The sequence below is a fragment of the Phyllopteryx taeniolatus genome, chromosome 14, assembly GCF_024500385.1.
Source record: "Phyllopteryx taeniolatus isolate TA_2022b chromosome 14, UOR_Ptae_1.2, whole genome shotgun sequence".
Taxonomy (NCBI): domain Eukaryota; kingdom Metazoa; phylum Chordata; class Actinopteri; order Syngnathiformes; family Syngnathidae; genus Phyllopteryx; species Phyllopteryx taeniolatus.
Window position 1 is genome coordinate 5,948,075 of NC_084515.1, and position 20,511 is coordinate 5,968,585.

At 39.4% G+C, this 20,511-nt stretch overlaps 2 protein-coding genes across 2 annotated transcripts; both read right to left on the bottom strand.

Annotated features, from left to right (window-relative positions):
* Positions 1-14: 14 nt before the first annotated feature.
* LOC133488655 (ceramide synthase 2-like) lies at positions 15-10,181 on the bottom strand. The gene is made up of 11 exons (XM_061796776.1): positions 10,043-10,181; positions 8,657-8,827; positions 7,001-7,118; positions 5,990-6,108; positions 5,815-5,872; positions 5,688-5,738; positions 4,378-4,470; positions 4,159-4,287; positions 1,788-1,897; positions 1,566-1,719; positions 15-995 (listed from the first exon to the last, which is right to left on the bottom strand). The coding sequence occupies exons 2-11, from the start codon at positions 8,821-8,823 to the stop codon at positions 789-791; spliced, it is 1,206 nt and encodes a 401-aa protein (XP_061652760.1). The 5' UTR covers positions 8,824-8,827; positions 10,043-10,181; the 3' UTR covers positions 15-788.
* A 2,236-nt stretch (positions 10,182-12,417) lies between these two features.
* LOC133489187 (cortexin-1) lies at positions 12,418-19,354 on the bottom strand. The gene is made up of 2 exons (XM_061798030.1): positions 19,058-19,354; positions 12,418-15,119 (listed from the first exon to the last, which is right to left on the bottom strand). The coding sequence occupies exon 2, from the start codon at positions 14,654-14,656 to the stop codon at positions 14,381-14,383; it is 276 nt and encodes a 91-aa protein (XP_061654014.1). The 5' UTR covers positions 14,657-15,119; positions 19,058-19,354; the 3' UTR covers positions 12,418-14,380.
* Positions 19,355-20,511: the final 1,157 nt, after the last annotated feature.

Sequence of the window (20,511 nt, forward strand, 5' to 3'; positions counted from 1 at the left end):
TTTTTCACTCACAATTCAAGTGTACTTCAGTGTTTCCCAACCTTTATTGAGCCAAGGCGCATCTTTTACATAAGGAAAACCCTCACGGCACACCACCAAACCATAAACCTCATAAACTGTACACTGAAATAATGTTGACCTCGTCTCAGTATACTCACAAATCTACTTACTCAGTGTGAAATCTGGGCCTGCTAGATGAACACAAAGATGTTATTCCGTTGTATGAATGGCAACAGGTGAATACACAAGTTAAGTGTACTTTTTGCCATCTAGTGGAAGAGCATCTAATTGTTCTGCCTAGCATTATACGCTGCTGGCATAGATAGATGAACAAAGATACATTTATTGTTGTTGTCATATGGCAGCTCTTCCTTAAAGTCTGGTTCCATCAAACAACAACACATCGGTCTCAAAATGTTTTGAAACTTTCAAAAAAAAGTATAGGCTACATACTTATAGCTGTAAAATTTTTAGGCAACATTTTTAAATACAGCTCTTGTATTGGCCCTCATTAGACTCTACAGATGTACAAGTACTGAATGTTGTGTGTAACTGACTTTTCCACACAGGTCTGATACAGCCCAAATTTAAAACAGCAAAGATATTCCACTCGCATCGACTACTCTTCTAAAACATGCACAATTTGACTACACAGTATGAATTGAACAACAATTATATCTTGGAATGCATACCATCTCATGCTTTGCTATCGCTGGATTACGGATTGCCACAGTTTCTAAAGTTGTCTTGGTTATAAAAAAATAAAATAATAATAATAATAACGTCACTTAAAATCTCGACTGATCTTGACGCATTCTATCAGCAATTGAAGCCCTGTGGTTGGTGAGATTATTAAGGACACAGTTGTTACTCAGTGGGGGTAGTTTGTAGTTTTGGGTGTCTTTACATCCCGTTTGACAATAATCTCCCCCTTGGACGTCTTCTTTATCTTCCTCCAGCTCACTGTCTTCATCGCTGCGTTCATCTTTTTCCATCTGAGGGCAGAAGACAACAAAGTCTATGATATTTTGGATACATTTTGAATCATGTGTGAAGAAGAGCCTTAGTAGAAGTGATATTTGTATGCTAAAATATTGCAATTCCTGTATGTTAGTGAAGTTGTGCAGTTTTTTTTTTTAAACATAATCTCTATTTCTCCATTAACATGTCCAACTATAGTTATTTACTTGCATGAAAATATATTTTATTTTTAAATGTCCTATTTGATTGATTTTTGACTTGTCAGAAAAGCCCAGTTTCTGTCCTCCTTATGCCCGTTCAAAATGGTCAAATGTAGAGACAAAAGAATGAAAATTTTTTAAGAACTGCATTTTGAAACCGTTTCGAGAATTATTTCAAAATAGAACAAAGCTGCTGTTCCCAACTTTTATGTGAAATGTAAATGAGGGGAAAAAATCTAAGCCTGTCTGTAGTTAATTATTAACATTAACATTCCACTGTACAACAAAGGCTCAGGTTGAGAAATACACATTACCTCACCATTGAAAAAAATATTTCATCAATTTAAAGTGGGAAGATTAGAAATATGCAAAGATGAATCTCACCTTTCCGGTCAAGAATTTCGGGACCATCCTTAAGATTAAAGCAGCCCAAAAGATGTGAAGACCTTGCAGCACCATTAAGATGATGTTGAAAAAGTAGTAGCCAGCAAAAGGTTGGAAAGTCTCCATGGATAGTATTAGGGTAGTGTGGATGATCCTGGGAAATCGACGCAAAATGCAAATTATGCTTCACGTGTGATGTAGATAATAACAAAAAGGACTTACTTGCTGGGAAAAATCACCAATCGAGTCAAAAAGAATACTGCAGTAAAAACCACAAACAGTATGTCACACACTTTCCTCCAGCCAGAGCCGTAGTTAAACATCTTGGCAGACTGCAAAGACGTCAAGACACAAGATTATTATTATTATGTTCTAAACAAGGCCAAAATAAATAAGAAATACTCTATTTCATCACATAGTGCCTCAATTAGTTGCCTGTCACTTAAAACAAATAAATGAATCCCCCAAATTGATTCCTCCCTTTTCGCAACAGGAAAAAATTCAGTACTGTATCTCAGTTGTTAGATTGACAGACATGAGTTACTACAGTGAATCCCCACCTTTTCTCAGTTTGCTATTCACAAATTCGCCTCTTTGCATTTACACCTGTGGAGCCTATCAGCTATTCACTTAAAAACTCACCTATTCACTGATGTTTTTTTTTTTTACATGCCACAAGATGACGTCAAAGCCATGGTTAATAGGAATGTAGTCATTGATGTTAAAGAAGTGAGTGGTGCCCGCTGGCCCACTCCGGGGACCTTGTCCTGGTCACCGGGTGGGAAGCTGGGGGCCCTGCTGCTGCCCCCGAGCCTGTGCCCTCCTCTTCCCTCTCCCTTGGGCACTCCGCCGCAGTCGTTGCCACTCTCTCGCTTGGGCCGTGTGGGGACCCCGCCTGACTGCGAGGTTTATAGTAGGGTGTGGATGCCTCCCGCCTTGGAAAGGCCCGCCTCCTGTGCCCTGTTCCGGTCCCTGAGTGGTGGTCGGTGGTGGTGGAGGTTGGGGGGCTGCCCCCCTTCTCCCTGGGTCTTCCAGCTGGTCTAGCCTCTTACTTCACACACTTATCACAATTTAATTATTCAAACTGTACATATTTTGCACATTGGGCACATTCTCATCTCATTCAGGGTCCGCTGGGGGGCTGGCACGAGGTACGATTGGGCGGACGCCGGGCCGGGTCCTGGCACATCTGTGCTGGTCTCCGGTCTGCTCTGGCCTTCTCTGCCTGGCCGGTCCTCCAGTTTTAATGCATCATACACCTGTCAGTGGGGGGAGGGCATTGTAGGGCTGGAGAGGACACTTGTCCAGGTGTTCCAGCACTCTGGCCTCCTCTCTGGCCTGCCATGCCTTTCCCCTGCAGATTTCTAATGCACCACATACTTTCACACATCTTTTGGTTGGCCTGGGTGGGGGTGACGATTGCTCCGTTACCGTCTCGCCCCACCTCCACCAGTCTCCCCAATTTTAATGCACGACACCCCACCACACACGATCATGGTACAAGGACAATGGTTGCCATAATAATAGGGTGGGTGGTGGGTATTCACATTTCGCTTGGCTTGACATGGACTCGCTTTTGGCGGACTGTGACCATTTTCGCGTGGCAGCTAGCTGTTGCATTGGGCCCTGTTGGTGGGTGGTGCCCGCATGCTCTCCGGGGGTGGCGTGTGGGGTGGTAGCAATGGGGTGCGCTGAATGAGGGATTGGGGGGGATTGGTCGTGGGGGGTTGTTGTCTGGTACCCTTGTCCCTCAATCTGGGACTGGTCGGGGCACTTCAGTTGGGATGGAAGACCGCCCTGGGTCCTGGGGATTGAGTGGCGTCCGCCTGGCTGGGATGGGCTCGCTGGCTTGGCCCCCTCTTGCGGGTAGAGGTAGCCAGGCCCACCCTTCCTCGATGTGCCAGCACAGCAACTTCGTACACCAGTTGACTAACATGCATGTGATGTGGGGTTCATTCACTAATAAGTTCCATAGACATGCTATAGGCTTGAATTGCTTATGCTGGGACAACTAACAATAACACAGGTTGTATTAAGATATCAACTCACAGGTTCTTACAGGTGTTTAGACACTATAAAAGCGTCCCACTGATGAGTAGCACTGCCTTGCTTATTTCCCACATCCGGTCCTGCCCTGCTCTGCCCTTTTCGGTCTGACAGGTTAAAAAAAAAAAAAAGTGTTTTGAAGTGACATATCTCGACTGTTTTAAGATCTTTGCTTGTCGAGGAGGAGCTAAGTTTAACCTGTGTTGTTACTAGACGTTATGGAGAGTCTTGTTGTAAGATGAGCTTGAAATGATATTGAACTCTTTTGGGTTCATAGTTTGTGGTATGTTTGCAGTTTAAACGACTAATATAAGCAATTATAATAGTTTGTAGGATTTGTTGTTATGCTTAGCTGTATTACAATGTGAAAAAAAATGCATCATTACTTGAAAGAAATTGTAATATACTGGTAACATTGTTGGGTGTTACACTACAAATAATAGACACCTCCCCCATCTCAATTTGAGTTATGTATTCATGGAAATATGGTAATAATAATACTCATTGTCCACAAAGGCAGTGTATTAGAAAAAAAAGTGTGTGTTACCTCTAGCAGGATATCAGCTGAGTCATGGAGGAGCATGACCAAAGTGCCAATGCGAATGTAGTTGGCACAATAGGAGAAACTGAGCAGCAACACGGTGGCCAAATGGTGGATCACTTGTTCCTTAAAATCCTAGCCAAGAAAGTAGATTTTAAGAAACTTGGTATTCAAAGAACTAATAATGTATGCCAATACTTAATTATGAAATATGGAGTGACTCACCTTCCTCTTGATGTCTAGAGAGATTCGGAGAAGCAGGGAGCCGTAAAAACCAAGCTCCAGCATGTAGTACCAGTAATGAAGTCTTTGCATGGGCTGTGGAAGATTCAATGACATAACATGACATTGGATGTGCACTCAATGAACAATTCATTAGGGACAACGACGCAACAACATTTACAACCTAAATTCTAATAAGTGTTCCATGAAATTGTATTAATTTATTCCCGACTGTCTATTCTCTTCATTTTGTAGCGTTTCTTCTGGTTGCACTGCTTCCACTACGTGCATGTGGATGATTTTTTTTTTTTTGTCCAATCATGTTTCAACCTCTTTGGGTTGCCATGTCAATCGAATCTGCTCACAGCCTTCAGAATCAGTCGTGCTGCCTGATATAAATAAGTAATAGAAAACACTTGATTTCAGTTGATGCTGCTGAGGATGGCCCAACCAGTTATTAGGTTTAGAGCGCCATTAATTTTTCACACACATTGAATAGTTTTTTTTTCCTCCTTAATAAATGAAATCCCCATTTAAAAACAGCATTTTAAGTTCACTTGGGTTATATTTGTCTCATATTTACATTTGTTTGTTGATCTTAAACATTAGAGTGGGGAAAGGATGCAAAAATATAAGAATTTAAGAAAGGGGGTCAATACTTTTTGATGCCACTACAACTGTAAATTATATTGGCAAAATGACTTTTTCTTTAAGCAATCACATTTCTAATTGTCCTCAAAGGGACAGTGAGCTGGCCCCAGAGGACATCAGCATTTTTCCTGCCTCTGATTGGTTGTCAGAGCAAAACTTATTACTAAAAGAACACTTCTGTAGCGATCTGGACACATTAATACATTTAATTGTCAGCATCTCTACTAGGATATTTAGTTTTTTTGCTCTTTTTTTTTTTTCCTTTGTTGTCATCGATGGCACAGTGATGACCGGTTAGCACATCTGCCTCACAGTTCTGAGGACCCGGATTGCAATCCGGCCTCGTCTGTGTGGAGTTTGGTTGTTCTCCCCGTGCCTGCCCAAAAACATGCATGGTAGGTTTTGTCATATCATCAGATAAATATTGTCTCGGAACTCCTCCAGATGATGTACATGGTACAGCTGCTTGGTGTTATATTATGTTTGTAGAGCAAAGGTTGTTACAGCCAAGTTCGACAAGAAGACCAAATTTGTAACAATCTTAATACATTAATAGCTGCCCTGCTTCCAGTACGTGTACAGTATGTAGATGTGAGATTTTTTTCATTGGGAGTGTAACTTTGTTATGTTAACAGTGGACTGTCATATACCCACCCACCCACCTGAACTGGATATTGCCTCCAGCATTCCCTGAGGTCCCAGAACCAGGGGGTCTATAGAAGAACCAGTAGTCATGAGGAATTATTTAGCTAGAAAACACAGTATATATTTTGAACTGTAAAAACTTACATGCATCAAACAGGCCAGCCCACCCACAAAGGCTGTTAGATAGAAAAAGAACCTCCAACTGTGAAAATAAACACAGCAGATATTACTATTACAAAAATAAACTGTGAAAGATTATCTAATGTAAGCATATAAACACATACTGAAGATTACTGTAAAGGAAAATGTAATTACTTACGCCGCTTCGCCAAACTTCTTGGTTTGACACGGCTTGTCCTGGTGCCGCCGCAGTCGGAACCAGGTCTCGACCTCCCTCTGGCTTTTGCCGCACAGCGACATTAAATAAATGATGTCACTCTGGAATTATGACACAGAGGACAGTGAGCATGCTATTTTCCACACCAGTTCATCACAAAATGAATAAGGATTTGTAATAACAATGTTATTTGTGTAGCTTGACAATGTTGTCGTGGCATTCGCTTGTATTTTGGCTCGCAACACATAGCAAAAAATTGACCGAGCGACGGTCACCGTATGCGACAGTCACCGTATGCTAACAATTAGCCGTATGCTAACAATTAGTTACCTATGTGCACAATTTCTGCACAGTAGGTGTGCCTAATGAATTCTATGGTGCCTATACAAGTGCTTGAATAAGGCGTGTCCTGATTAGGGTCCCAGGTGAGCTGGAGCCTATCACAGTTGACTTTGGGGCGAGAGGCGGGGTACACCCTGGACTGGTCGTCAGCCAATCACACTTAAACTTTTTTGAATCCAGTACAGTACATTTGTTAAGTTCAGTTCAGTTATATTTAACTTTTAGGTACAATAAATTTAATCTTTTAGAATTTCTAATTTTCAAACATTTGTGTAGGTACAATTTTTATTTAATGTATATGTGCAATATATTTTAATTGAATAATTTTTTTAAGTAAATGTTTTTTGTGTTAATGTTCAAGATTTGCATGTTACAGTAGATTACAATAATATTTAAAGTACTTTTTAGGAATAAAACCTCTTGTTTTTGATGCACCCTTGGGCCTACTACGCTGCTGTATTTTAATGTTGGTCAGAATGGTGGTACTTGGCAAGCTTTGTATTTTTTAAGGTGGTACTCGGTATAAAACGTTTGACAGCCATTGATGTACTGAACACTGATATTTTTCCTTGTTGTGTTACTCGTGTTTCCAATGGGAACATCAGAGAAACAATACAAAATGTATGAAAGGCCCATAATAGAGAGTCTAACCTGTGTCGGCCGCGTGCTGTGTTTTGTGTAAAACGACTCCAGTTTAGGGGAGGGGGTTGCAGTCACTTGCAACCTATTCCTAACCCCTAAACATCTGCCAATGGGTGGGGCACAGAACCTAAGGGCAAGAAAAACGAAGCACACTTGATGTGATGACACTTAAGAATGTGGGAGAGTTAAGTTGTGTTTAGAAAAAAATGGTGCTTACAGGCAAATGTCAAAAAACTCAACATGTTTGATTGACAAGATCAGAGAGCTGTGGTGGTGAATGTTTTGATTGGTTTAATGATAAGACTATATTTCCGCTCTAAAGTCGATATAAACCGTCTGCACACATTATGTAGTTGCACAAGTGTGCACACCCTCTTATAATTGGGCATGTGGCTGTGTTCAGAATTAACCAATCGCAATTCAATTCATGTTAAAGTGGAGTCAGCACTCAACTGCCACCAGTTAAAGTGCTAAAGTTAGTAACCCCAAATAAAGTTGATATTTTCTATTAGGTTTTTCCTGCCCTTTTAAAAATGCTTTCTAGCAGAAGCCTGAAGGTTTTGTGCATTTGACATTTATATATATATATATATATATATATATATATATATATATATATATATATAAGTTTGTAAACAACTGCCTTATACATACATTTGAATCCAGTTAAAAATTTGGCTGATCACTCTAAACAATGGTACAAATTCTGCCATGTTATTTAAGCTTATGAACAAAACTGTATTTAATAACTATGAGACAAGTGCCATGTAATGTATAGCCCACCACATGGTTTGAGCTGCTCTAATATGATTTTCCATGGAAAAAAAAAAAAAAAATTAAAAAAAAAAATATATATATATATATAGAGAGAGAGAGAGAGAGAGAGAGAGAGAGCGAGAGATAGAGAGAGAGAGAGCGAGAGAGAGAGAGTATAGCAAATCCATTCAGATGGCACAAAGCCTCTCTTGTTCTGGTCTCCAAAGATTTTCTCCCCTGGTGATAACAAATCTTGTTCTGAAAACACACCTGCAGCTCATCCTCCTAACCTAGACACGCGATCCCAATCAGCAAAGGGCGTGTGAGCTTTGTCAACAAATATTTGTCACACGATAGGCTCATGCAAGGGGAATGTAAGCAATGGTTTACCTTGCTTACATTAAAATTCTACTAGTTAAAATCTAATGCTTCACTAGTAGTACCAGTAGTGTGCAGTTGTCAACTAGTTCACTGTTTTGCCACACTAGTATCATGTAGCCGTCTCACTAATATACCAGAGATGTCGTTGTGTTTAGAAATGTCATACAGTAGTGGAAAAAAATGTAAATAAAAATAATAATACATTTATTTTATAGAAACAAAATAAAACATGCTAGGATAAAAAATAAGAATAAGAACAAAAAATAAGACAAAGACAGGAATAAAAGATGGCAGATTTACACATTAAAAGCAGTTCAGAGTAGGTGGGCTTCCAGTTGGGATTTGAAGATGGAGCGATCTGAACAGTCGCATGGGTGTTTTGGGAGCAGCATGTACAGTAGTATGACAATTGTTCACCTGGTGCGCTGAATTGTTATACTAGCGAGGACAAAGTGCTGACTAGTACATGGACCTTAAGCTGGATATCAATGAGATCGAATTAATGCCCCAAACGGCTTTCCATCGTACCGCTCAAACACATAACGCAGGACCACAAAGCTCAAAGCGATGGGCACTGCTACGAGAAGGTCTCCGGGGAGCGGGCGCTCCCAGGGGGCCAGCTGGTCCATGTCCTCCCAGGTCACACCTGAAGGAAGCCAGTAGTCCTGTCGCCACACGTCAGGCAGCAGCTCCATTTTGCTGGGGGTGGAGATTTGATTGTAGTTACAGTCGTTTCCAACCATTGAGAATGATCCATTCACTACTAAAAAGGTATCATCTATCTATGCCAGTGACGTATTGTGACGGGCAGAAAAATTAAATGCTCTTCCACTAGATGGCAGAAGGTACAATTAACCTCTGCGTCGAACTGACGCCGTGCTTTGTGTCCACATTTCACACTGCGTTAATAAACGTGTGAGTAAATACAGACGAGATCATCATTATTTTAGTACTTTTTGTGACATTTTTGCCATGAGATGTTTCTATAACGGCAGATTAGCTGTATGTTAATGACCAGGCTATATTGACTAATCAATGTCCACTGATTGCTATTATAATGATTCTAATCACTATTTGTAGTCCAATTATCACTGAGTCTCAGTTCTCTAACACAAAAAGTCATAAATCAGTATGAGTTTGTTCATGCTTCTTGAATTTCACTGAGGTAGACAGTGTGACTCATGTACGTATGAAGCCCTTCAGATTGGAGTTTGTCACAATGAAAACTAGTAGTATCCTGCATACAATAATGGTTTGTGGACATGTATGAAGCACACAAAACAACAACAACATGACAACTGGAGCAGCAAAACAGATCAAATCAACGACACATTCTAGATGCATCAGCAAGAAACAGACAAATGTGCAAAAAGTGGAATCATGTAGGAAGCAAAGTTGTCCTGATTTTTTTTATTGTTCATGAACACAATATGTATCGCTATCAATAGTTGAAAACGCACTTAACAAAATACCTTTTTTTTTGTGTAATCCACATTCATACAAATGTGATTATTATCATATATTATTTTTCATTTTGAATTTTAATATTGCATTATCCATTATTTGAATGTTACCTAAATGTCAAGGTCCTCAATACAAGCTAGAAACGCACTTGACAACATGCAAATTTGATCTGTTTCATTCTTGAGTAAACTGCATAAAAGTAAAAAGTAAAATATATAGTTGCGTCTCAAATATGAAGAATATCCATTAAAAACACAGATTACGCAAGTTACGTCCACAAATGCACGAAATTACAAACCATGTAAGTCAACAAGCCCCGCTAACCTGAAGTACATAATTGTCTTTATTTATAAGATGCTGTACGTGCACTACACGCAACACATTTACAAAGATCACTTACGACGCGCAACATTTGCTTCAACTTAACTGTCAAATATGTCAGCAACTCACCTGAGTGCTATGTGACGCTCAGTTATGGGGACACAGGTAGAAAATCCACAACAGTCAATTCCTCTCGTGTTTGGCGTCTGATGCTTGTTTCTCTGCTGAGTCCGAACAACCACACGCGCGCGCAGGTGCGCGCGCGCGCGCCCGCACACACACGGTGACACTGACTGGCCACGTGTCAAGTTACCTTCCAGAACAGGAAGTGACAAATGTCTTCTTCAAAATAAAACACATGTGGCCGTTTGGAAAATAAGAATAGAACAAGTAAAATACATTTAATCGACAATCGTTTGTATGACTTAACTTCCGGTTTGTTGTGGTTCTAAATTTCCTACTCTGCCGTGTAGAAAAAGTTGCTAATTAAAAAAAAAAAAACTCAAAGATCACTTGTAGTAAAATGCAGTGAGTGTGCTGCCTCCGTGTGTTTTAACATTCAATTATGTGTTTAATTTGCTGAATTTGCCATTCAGCAAAGATTCATAGATTAAATACTGATGATAAAATTAGACAAACCGGTCCCATTGTTGATGGATAAATGGATGCAGGTAGGTACATAGGGAGACAAAGATCTTGGGTTGGGTATAGGTCGGCAGGTGACTGTATGATAGATAAGACTGATAAGACGGATTGATTGATTGATTGATTGGAAAATGATATCTGATAGTCTTAAATTCCAGTTAAGGTGATACATTATGTACTGTAGGAAGTGAGTGGAAAATAAAGACTAAACCAAAGCCCAGCCTGTATTGTACAGTTGAATTTTTGTGGGGCAGGAAGTAAGACTTAAGCAAACAATAGCAGGAAGCGTTCAACTGGAAATGATTACATTTCCTTCTGGTACCTTTTATTCAAAATGTTCTGCTTCTCTTTATTTATTATGGTTTAAAATGAGTGTGAGCACAAAATCAGAAGGTTAGATAAAAGAGAGGCATACAAGTATTCTTGTCCACCCTGCTGACACCATTTTTTCTCTTTCTCAGCATATTGTATTGTTGCCAGGAGATGAGCTGAGCGTAGATAACATCACTACTGTCTTGCAAATAAGCTCCTCTTTGTCAAACGCATCGGCCAGGAAACCTGTTTGCTATTTTCGGAGGATCCAGTGTGTATGTTGACTAAGCGCACACAAAACAGAAAATAATTTGCATTGATTTCAATGGAGCCAGTGGGTTGTTTACGTGTGTACGTATGTGTGTGTGTTTGTTTGTTTTGCATTAATGTGGGTTCATTTGGGGAAGAGGAAATAAGAGCATTTGATTTTGCGTATTCAGGAAGTTACTTGCAAGGCCCTGGCTGGCTTGTGTGTCAGAAAAACAACAACAACAACAACAACAACAGAAAAATAGATAGGTCTGTTGACATATTTAATTAAAAAATTATACTTCAACTTTTTTTTTTTTTAACAATTTCTGCCATTCATGTGAAGTGATGAGATGACACCTGATTTGGCCTTTACTTAGAGTATTTGCACATGTGTGAGCACAGTGTTTGTGAGACAGGGCTGAGAAGTACGGAAGCCTTCGTTGTAAATAGTAAATTGCAGCCACTGCTCAAATCTATTTTGTTCATTTCCTACACTAATGAGGGTTGATGTTTTACGCTTCAAGCATCAGTGGCCACCAAATAATGTGCAGAGCCACGGTTCTCAAAATGAGGCTACTTTCCAATGAATGATTATGTGGTATCGCTTCTTTTTTTTGTGTGTGTACCTACATATGGGGACTGGCCAATAACTCACATTTTTTATAGACGATTTTAAAAATCAAGCACAGCTAAAACAAAGTGCTATACATTTAAAAAAAAAATGAAAATAAAACTTAAAACAGAACAAAATAAATAAGAAATATTCTTTTAAAAAAATGCCACTTTAAAAACATAAAACCAGTCGGTGTCATCGAAACACTTATGTAGCCCCTCCGTTGTGTTTTAGCCCAAACAGTGCTTATGATGGCTGGCTGCTGTTCCACCAGCGGCCTGTTGGTGGCCTCAATGTGTATCAACTTGTGGTCAGATTCCCCGAGAAGGCAGAGAAGAAGAATCGTATGCGCCGTTTTCTCTCTCTCTCTCTCTCTCTCTCCCTCTCTCTCCCTCGCTATTGTTTCCTCAGATAATATTAATTCATCAATGGTTGCACTCTTGTAGTTCTCAAAGTGTCCAGATGTTGTCGCAGCGCACCACTTTGCTCACCTAAATTATTATGAGAATAGAACTGCAAATTCGGAAATAGGGAAATAACATCCACCGATAAGCTAAGCAGAGACAGTGAGTGCATGATACAACAACCATACGAGACACCTGAAGGGCAAAAGTGAGGTCTTTGCATTTGTAGCTCCAGTGTGTTTTTTTCACTTGAAAAAACAAAACAAAAACAGCGCTACTGTTTTTACTAAACTGGTTTTATTTTTCATATAGGAAACACATTCCATTGCAAAAAAAAACAAATAAAATTAAAAATTAAAATTAAAAATAAATTTTAAAAATGATCTTTTAGGATCACATTGCATAAAGGGCAGAAGAGTTTTTACAAAACAAGGGGTACAAAATAGTTGTGGCAACAACACATGGTCTCATTTCTACAGGCACTGTTGAACATATTTGGCTGGTGCACTCACTGAGGACAAGAAAAACAGGATTGGACGACTGGCTTACATGCTTTTAAAGCGATCATTATCTCACCTGAAAATTTCATTAGGTACACCTGCACAACCTAATGAAATCCAATATTTGAATGTTTGCCAAAAGTGAACATTGTGTCTTTTTGCAAAGATAACATTTTCGATCCAGCTCTGGAATTGGATCTCATTGGATTGTGCATCCATTTTGAACATTACAGGCCACTTAAATGGACTAGCAAAACCATAAACGATCGTCACGCATCATAAACTGTACATTTTATAACAGCAATCAGGGAAATTACAGATAGAAAAGCATCCCATTAATGGTGCACTCTTTGGTCAATAGAATTCTACCTGAGCGTCACCTGAACAGTTCACGTTGAAACTACAGCTATACAAGTTATACATTGTAGAGAATAGTTCCAGTATGAACTTCAAATACAACATATTTTCATGTGACTTGCTTAAAATTGCCTAATGACTGATGAGGCCAATGTTTTTTTTTTGTTTGTTTTTTTTGCACAAAGTGCAGCCTAAAAAAATGTTAAGTACCATTATAATTAACATTGAAATGCAGTCACGTAGTAGGCCCATGTGCTCATGAAATTTAAAAGAAGTTTGATTCCGAGAAAATTCTATTTGATCTTACTGTAAACTACTAACATTATGCACTGTTTGAACATTTAAACTGCGCTTAGGAATATGACACTTTTTTTTAACTTAAATAATGATTTAATGAAAATGTATTGCACAAAACATTTTAACTAAAAATTGTATCAAAATAAATGTTTAAAAACAAAAGTTTTTAAACAGCAAATGCAAATGTATTGAACTTAAAAATTACAAGTTAAAGTTAATGCAACAGAACCATGCGTTGGCAGTGATTCTTTCACATACAGTACCACTAGAGAGAGTCCCTGTACCCAAGGAATTAGACTGTTGAGTATGTTTGGGCATGAATGAGGATGGGTTATTATTATTATTATTATTATTATTATAGAGCAAAAGATGAGTACACAGGATTAAAACCCTATTCTTTTTCAAGAACAAAATGTTTATTTTTCTATTATATTATAAGATAACGGCATCTTTTCCAGAAATAAAATGTGCAATATTTTGGAAATAAAGTTTTTTTTTTTAAATTCACTTGTTAAACTTGGACTTTAATATCACAATATTACTTGTAAAAAAAAATAAATAAAAAAAAAATTAAAAAAAAAAAATTATTCTTGTCAGAGTACAAACTTTCACCCTGACAAAACATGTATTTGTTCTTGTAAAGTCTAAAAAATTAAAATAATACAACTTTATTGTAAATAATATTACTTTTTTTTCAATAAAACTCCAAATTTATCATAAAATTACGAGTTTTGAAATTTACCTGGTAAATATGACACTTCCCTCGTTAAACTTTGACTTGTATATCATAATATTTCAACTTGGAAAAATATGCCTTTTTTTGCTGAAATATGCATTTGTTATAGTTACATTACGACTTTTCTATCAAAAATAGGCAACTTGTTAATTCATAATGCATTTAGTTATACACATGGTAGTTATGTTTAACTGGCGTTAGGATTGTGAGGGGGTCTTTGGACAAATTTCTCTCCTGGACTGCTTTGTACACTGTGTAATTGCAATAAAGATTCAAATTATCTCGAAAATGGACTCCTGAATGATATGATACAACAGCTCCAATTTGTCTCATCTGCACCATTTGTTGCCTTCACACCAATGCATAATCAAACTGTCCTCTGTCCAGACCCTCCTTGTGGTCCGTCCACGACGACGCCGGCATGCTGCTGTAGGGGTCCAGCAGGATCCGCACGCAGCGGACCAAGAGGAAGAGCAGCAGGAGCACCAGCAGGCCCACGAAACACAAAGCCGTGGCCTGCTCGGGGTGTCCCGCCATGGGCTGGAGCACCGTGGGACCCCTGGCGAAGCTGGGCGGCGCCGGAGAGGAGAGGTCGTAGTCCACAACCCAGTAGTTGGTGTAGCTCATTTCTTTACAGTAAACCCAGTAATATACCAAAATGTATTCAGAAATAGTGGCAAGTTGTGTGCATGGTGATCTAGGGGACTATGTCTACCAAGTCACATAATGAAATGGCCCACTAAACTCAGGCTGTTTCCACAAGAGGGCAAATTGTTCTTGTAGGAATAACACCAAGTGATTAGGAGCACAAGCTAATGAGCCTTCTGCTGTGCTCATCAGCAAGTCGAGGCATGCTGGGAGAGGCCTACATGGAATCTACACAACCTTCCTTTTCATACATGATGAGCAATAATCATGACAACTCATCATCCAAGGGCAGCACAAGTCAAAATCTCACTGCGGTGAGTGGGTGTAAGTGGAAGAAGAAAAAAAAAAATATGTTTTTGCACATATTTCTGTGGCTTGAATTGTTTTGTTATGTTGCACTGACGCAGAGTGTCTTCATTTGCAGAGTCCCGCCACTGGATGCCTGAAAAAAAGAAGCAAATTATCAAACATCCATCAGACCGATGCACCAAATGGCAAAGTTTTTTTCTTTCTGAAAATGGGACTTTTATATTGATTACAGAGCTGTAACTAAACTGCAATGTTAAAAACTTTACAACATTTGGCGAGTGGGACAGTCAGAAACCTAAATTGTAATATTTGCTTCATTAAATTGTATTAATCTATTCCAAATAGTCTTTTGTATTTATTTCATAGCGTTTCTATTAGCTGTACTGCTTCCAGTAGTGTATGTTAGATTTTTTTGTCCAATCAGATTTAAGCCTCTGTGTTTCCATGGCAAGCTAATCTGCCCTGGACCTTCAGAACCAGTAGTGTTGGCCAATGTAATTGAAACTATTTTAGCAATGGGACTGTCAAATTTTGAATTTGTTCTCACAAGGGCAGAGCACTGGCCCTCGGTGACATCAGTATTTATCTGTCCTTTGATTGGTTGGGCAAAGTTACATTTTTGCTAAAAATTTGCATAGAATACATCAAAATGAAAAAAGGGGATGCTCACTACTGTTGTGTTTTGCTAGTCGAACTTGGGTGGGACAGGTTTTGCGCAAAGAATAGATTTGGGAATAAATTAACAATATTTCATATAGCAAATATTAGAAATTGGGTTGCAAATACAGATCAGTGCTTGTGATGCAACATGTGCCTAAATAAATGGCAAGAGCCACGCTGTCTGTCCCTGCCCCGAACTGGAGGCCGGCAAAGCGCAAGCTAAATAAATCACACCGTGATGACGGAGGAGAAAAATGCGCAGGAGACCCCTAGAGAGTTGCAGATGCGGAAACACTCCCCGTAAACTCTTTAATGGGCCATGGAGTGAAGAGACATTTTCTGGGATGCAGGGTGCACTTCGCAGTCAGCACATTCTATTCCAGGAGGCTTTGTCTTCCTCTTTCACTCACACACACTCAAACACACACTCACACACACACACTCTCTCTCTCTCTCTCTCTCCATCACCAACACTCCAGTGATCCTTGCAAAGACACATTGATAGCTCTCCACATGATGGGACTAATGGGCCCGGCGAAGCTTTAACAGGCAACTCGAAGATATCTTAGGAAAATAAATGGCCTGCTTTAGGATTAATTATCTAATGGACCACAGTTAGATCAGGTTTCACTAGATGCGCGAGAATGCAACAGAAAACTAAATGATCGCAGCAGCCTCGTTAGTCAACAGGAAGTGTAAAGTTTACACAACAATCGTAAATCAGCAGGTATTCACCACTTTGAAACAAAGTTGCTAGTGAAAATCCATCAATAAATTAGTTCACAACAACTTTAGAGTTGATGTGTAGCTAGTACATGTACAACAATCATTTCAATCGGACCGACAATCACCATAGTTGGAAGACATTCAAGAACGCTTCAGGATTTTTTTCAAACCAGCCTGCCAGAAAATCAACATTGACACCAAAGTTGCTGCTCGTACCAGTGGTGGGAAGTACAGGAGTCCAAGACATTACACAGTGAATTCAGAGATTTCCCCCCCCCCCCCCCCCCTCTAAATACATTATGTATGTTTGCACATAATTGCTGCAAACATGCACAAAGACTGAGAACTACTGTATGTAGTACTTGGTTGTGGAGATGTAGCGTTAAACTGTTTATCACCATTTCAGTTTTCCAGATTTTTTTTTTTGCGGAGAGTGACTAAATCTGACCCGCCTGACACACTTTGTAGTCCAGCATGAGTCCCCCCTTCCCCCACCCCTCCACTATTTTAGAACATGAGCACCTCTGTTTGCATCTTCCCTTTGGATAGTCAGTTGCCGTGGCCGCTTTAGAGCGCCTCGTTGTCGGCTGTGAGTGCACGCACATCACAGGAAAAAAGCAAAAGAGCAAAGGAGAAAAACAAAAGTCAGAACGACAATCAGTGTAAACCAAGTCTTCAGGCTGGCGTAGCAGCTTTAGAGTGCCTCGTTGTCACGATGTGGAAAAGCCCCGTGATGACCCGGTGTGATATATTGTATAGCCGGATGCTGCGGATCAAAAATGTTGGAAAAAAGAAAGATACTTTACAAAATTGCATCCATTTTTCCAGGTTGTAGAAGTGTTATTTCAATTGACAACTGACAGTTGAGCAGGGCTTGGTTTCAGTGCATCCAGCAGACATGCCCACAGCGTTTGAGAGTGGAGACAATGTCTTGATTTTTCATAATTTTGAAGCCTTGTTTTATATACTTCCCAATACTTTTAATCATTCAAATTTGGCAGGGTTGTTAACAACACCCTTCTCTGTGGTGGGTCAAATTTAGAAAATTATTTTCACTTGGGAGGTACTTTAAGTAGATTTTCAAGTATCTTACTGTAGGTCTATTGATTAGTTGGGAGAAAAAAAATAAATAAAATTATAGGCTGTAATGATAAGATGCCACACTGAAGAAAATTTAGTAAAAGAAGATTTGACTGGGCAAGATTTCTTAAAAAAATCTTAAAATACGGAAACTTATCTAGCTCCACAAAACACTGATGTCTTAAAACGAGTGTATTTATACTACCTCTGTCTAAATTATGGTATTTCTTATTTTAAGATGAATATATCTATAACCGGCAATAATAGAGCGTCAGCCTCACAGTTCTGAGGACCGGGGTTCAATCTCCGTCCCCGTCAGTGTGGAGTTTGCATGTTCTCCCCATGCCTGCGTGGGTTTTCTCCGGGCACTCCGGTTTCCTTCCACATCCCAAAAACATGCATTAATTGGAGACTCTAAATTGCCCGTAGGTGTGACTGTGAGTGCGAATGCTTGTTTGTTTGTATGTGCCCTGCGATTGGCTGGCAACCAGTTCAGGGTGTACCCCGCCTCCTGCCCGAAGATAGCTAGGACAGGCTCCAGCACGCCCGCGACCCTAGTGAGCAGAAGCGGTTCAGAAAATTGATGGATATATCTATAACCAGGAAACAAAATCTCAAACTGCCCAGTAAAAAGAAATATCTTGGCATACAAAGAACAAGCATATTTTGCCTTGATTTGAGATGTCTAATTTTGGATACATTTGATTTTTTTCAGTGTATAAACAGACAAACATTTACACTTACATAAACCCACACTGCTGGCACAAAAGTCAGGTGAGTGTACACCATCAGTGACTGTTAGTAGAATATATTTAAATAATTATGAACACTTGGAACACATAGTTTTAATAATAAACAGGCTTACAAGCAGATCTACTTTCAGCTAGCTAAAATGTTAATTCTTGTTTGACATAGCAGGGTTGTACTTTTTACCAAAAATATTTTTAAATAGTAAACAAAATGTTTCTCTCCATGAAAAATGAAAATATTTAACTCTGACGTAAAAAGCGATAAACACAATTATAAGCGGGTGCCCACACTTGTGCAACCACATTATCTCAGTTGATATTTTTTAATTTCGCTCTCGAAAATATTAAAAAAAAAATTAAATTAGTTGTACAGGTTATAGGCCACATTAATGGTGGGAAAAGTTGTGAAATTTTATATATTAGTCTCATTCGTTTATAGCACAAAACTCATTTGAACAGAGGTTTGTAAACTTTATAACCACAGATAGATAGATAGATAGATAGAGTATTCACATATAAACACTCATATTAATGATATAGAAACAACCAACAAAGTACAGTAAAAACAAATACGAAGAGCAGCGTTGAGGAGGAATTAAAACTAAATTTAAATCTAAGCAAAAACTAAAGATTAAGATGTTGGGAAGTTAAAAGTAGTCTAATTATGCTAGCGTAATATTTGTACAATTAATGCAAAGTGTAAAGTATAATATTAGTGACAGGGATATCAATGATAAAAGTGTAATTTATCTGCAGTGGTGTTTCACCCTGAAAGCTTCCCCTGTCCATTTTAAAAATCTTAGCAATTACAGTTTCTGTGCTATACAATGCAGTATCCTTAGATACGAGAACTTACCAGTGTCACTATGGAGGAGATTCGCTGAAGTAGGTGTTCAGAAGCTCGGTCAGTTCCCGGTTCATTCACCCCACACGCATGAACCTCCTTTCACCTCCTGCAAGGAACCTCCTCTGCTGTGTCGGGGGATTTAAGTCTCCTCACTTTGAGAGATCGGCCCACCTCCATCCAGCTCTCTCCCTCTTCCTCCTCCTCCTCAAGAGTTTCCCCTCTTTTTATTTGTTCGACTACTAATCTTTTACTCTCAAAGAGTAAAACGCCGAGAGCAGACTGAAGCTTTTGCATTATGTAAGAGGAAGGCAGGCGTCCATGCAGCCACCACTCACATCCTGTAAGACCAGTGTGGCTTTATTGGTGCTCAGTGCAGTGTAGTAATCAAAAACCAATAACAGTACAAGTAGAATTCCCTTTAGGAAAAAAAGAACATAGGTCTGAATACCACATGGGAGAGGAGAAACCAGGTTGACCTAATGTACGCTGGGAAGTCAACCGAGAGCAATTTGTGCTCAGTTTGTAACTAAGTATCTATGTAAAAGTAACTATGTAATTGTAACCGCAACAAGTGTGAGTAACTAAATTAAATTAAGCAAATGCGTGGAAAAACCTACTAGAACATCTGAATTTTATTTGGGGTTAATGAGAGGCACTTTCAATGGTGGCAGGTGTCTGCTTACTCCCATTTAATATAAGTTTGAATGTGAAATGTGAAACAAACACATGGAGGAGCCAACGATGTGGTCTAAGCAAAACTCCACTGTGAGACCTAATTAATTGGCACTATTAACACTGTACGAACATAGGGATGGATTGCGTGCAGGTTCACGTCAACACGTCCCCCACCGGTGGCCTCCCTTAAGGTTTAATTAATTGTCAGGTGATTATAACAGTATCCTAAAGGACAGTCTGATCAAATCACAGCGAGCGTCTCTCCAGCTGGCTGCCCACTGAGCATGTTATTAAACACCTCCTGACTGCAAGCTTATGAAAGTAACTGAATCCTGCTATGCTCATTGGTTGGGTCAGGTGGTCAAACTGGGCTGCAGACTCATGCAGAGAAAACATGGGGCCATGACACTTTTCAAGTTTTAGTCTCTTCTCTTTTTTTCTACCACCGCCAAACATCTCCAATTGGTTCAAAATGCTGCCGCTCGCCTCTTAACTGCAACACGTACAACTTCTTTTCTGGGCTCCCTCCACTGGGTGCCTGTGCACTTTAGAGTTCATTTTAAGATTCTGCTTTTTTGTTTTCAAATCTCAAAATGGTTTTGCCCCACCTTATCGCTCTAAACTGCTCAATCCTCCTGGATGTACTGAAGTCTAAGCAGAAGCTCACGGTGGACATGGCCTTTTCTGTAACTGGTTCTAAACTATGGAATGACCTCCTGGTGCACATGATGTTATGTTCTTATGTTTGATTTCATTTACATACAGAACTTTGTTTCAGCTGCAGTTGT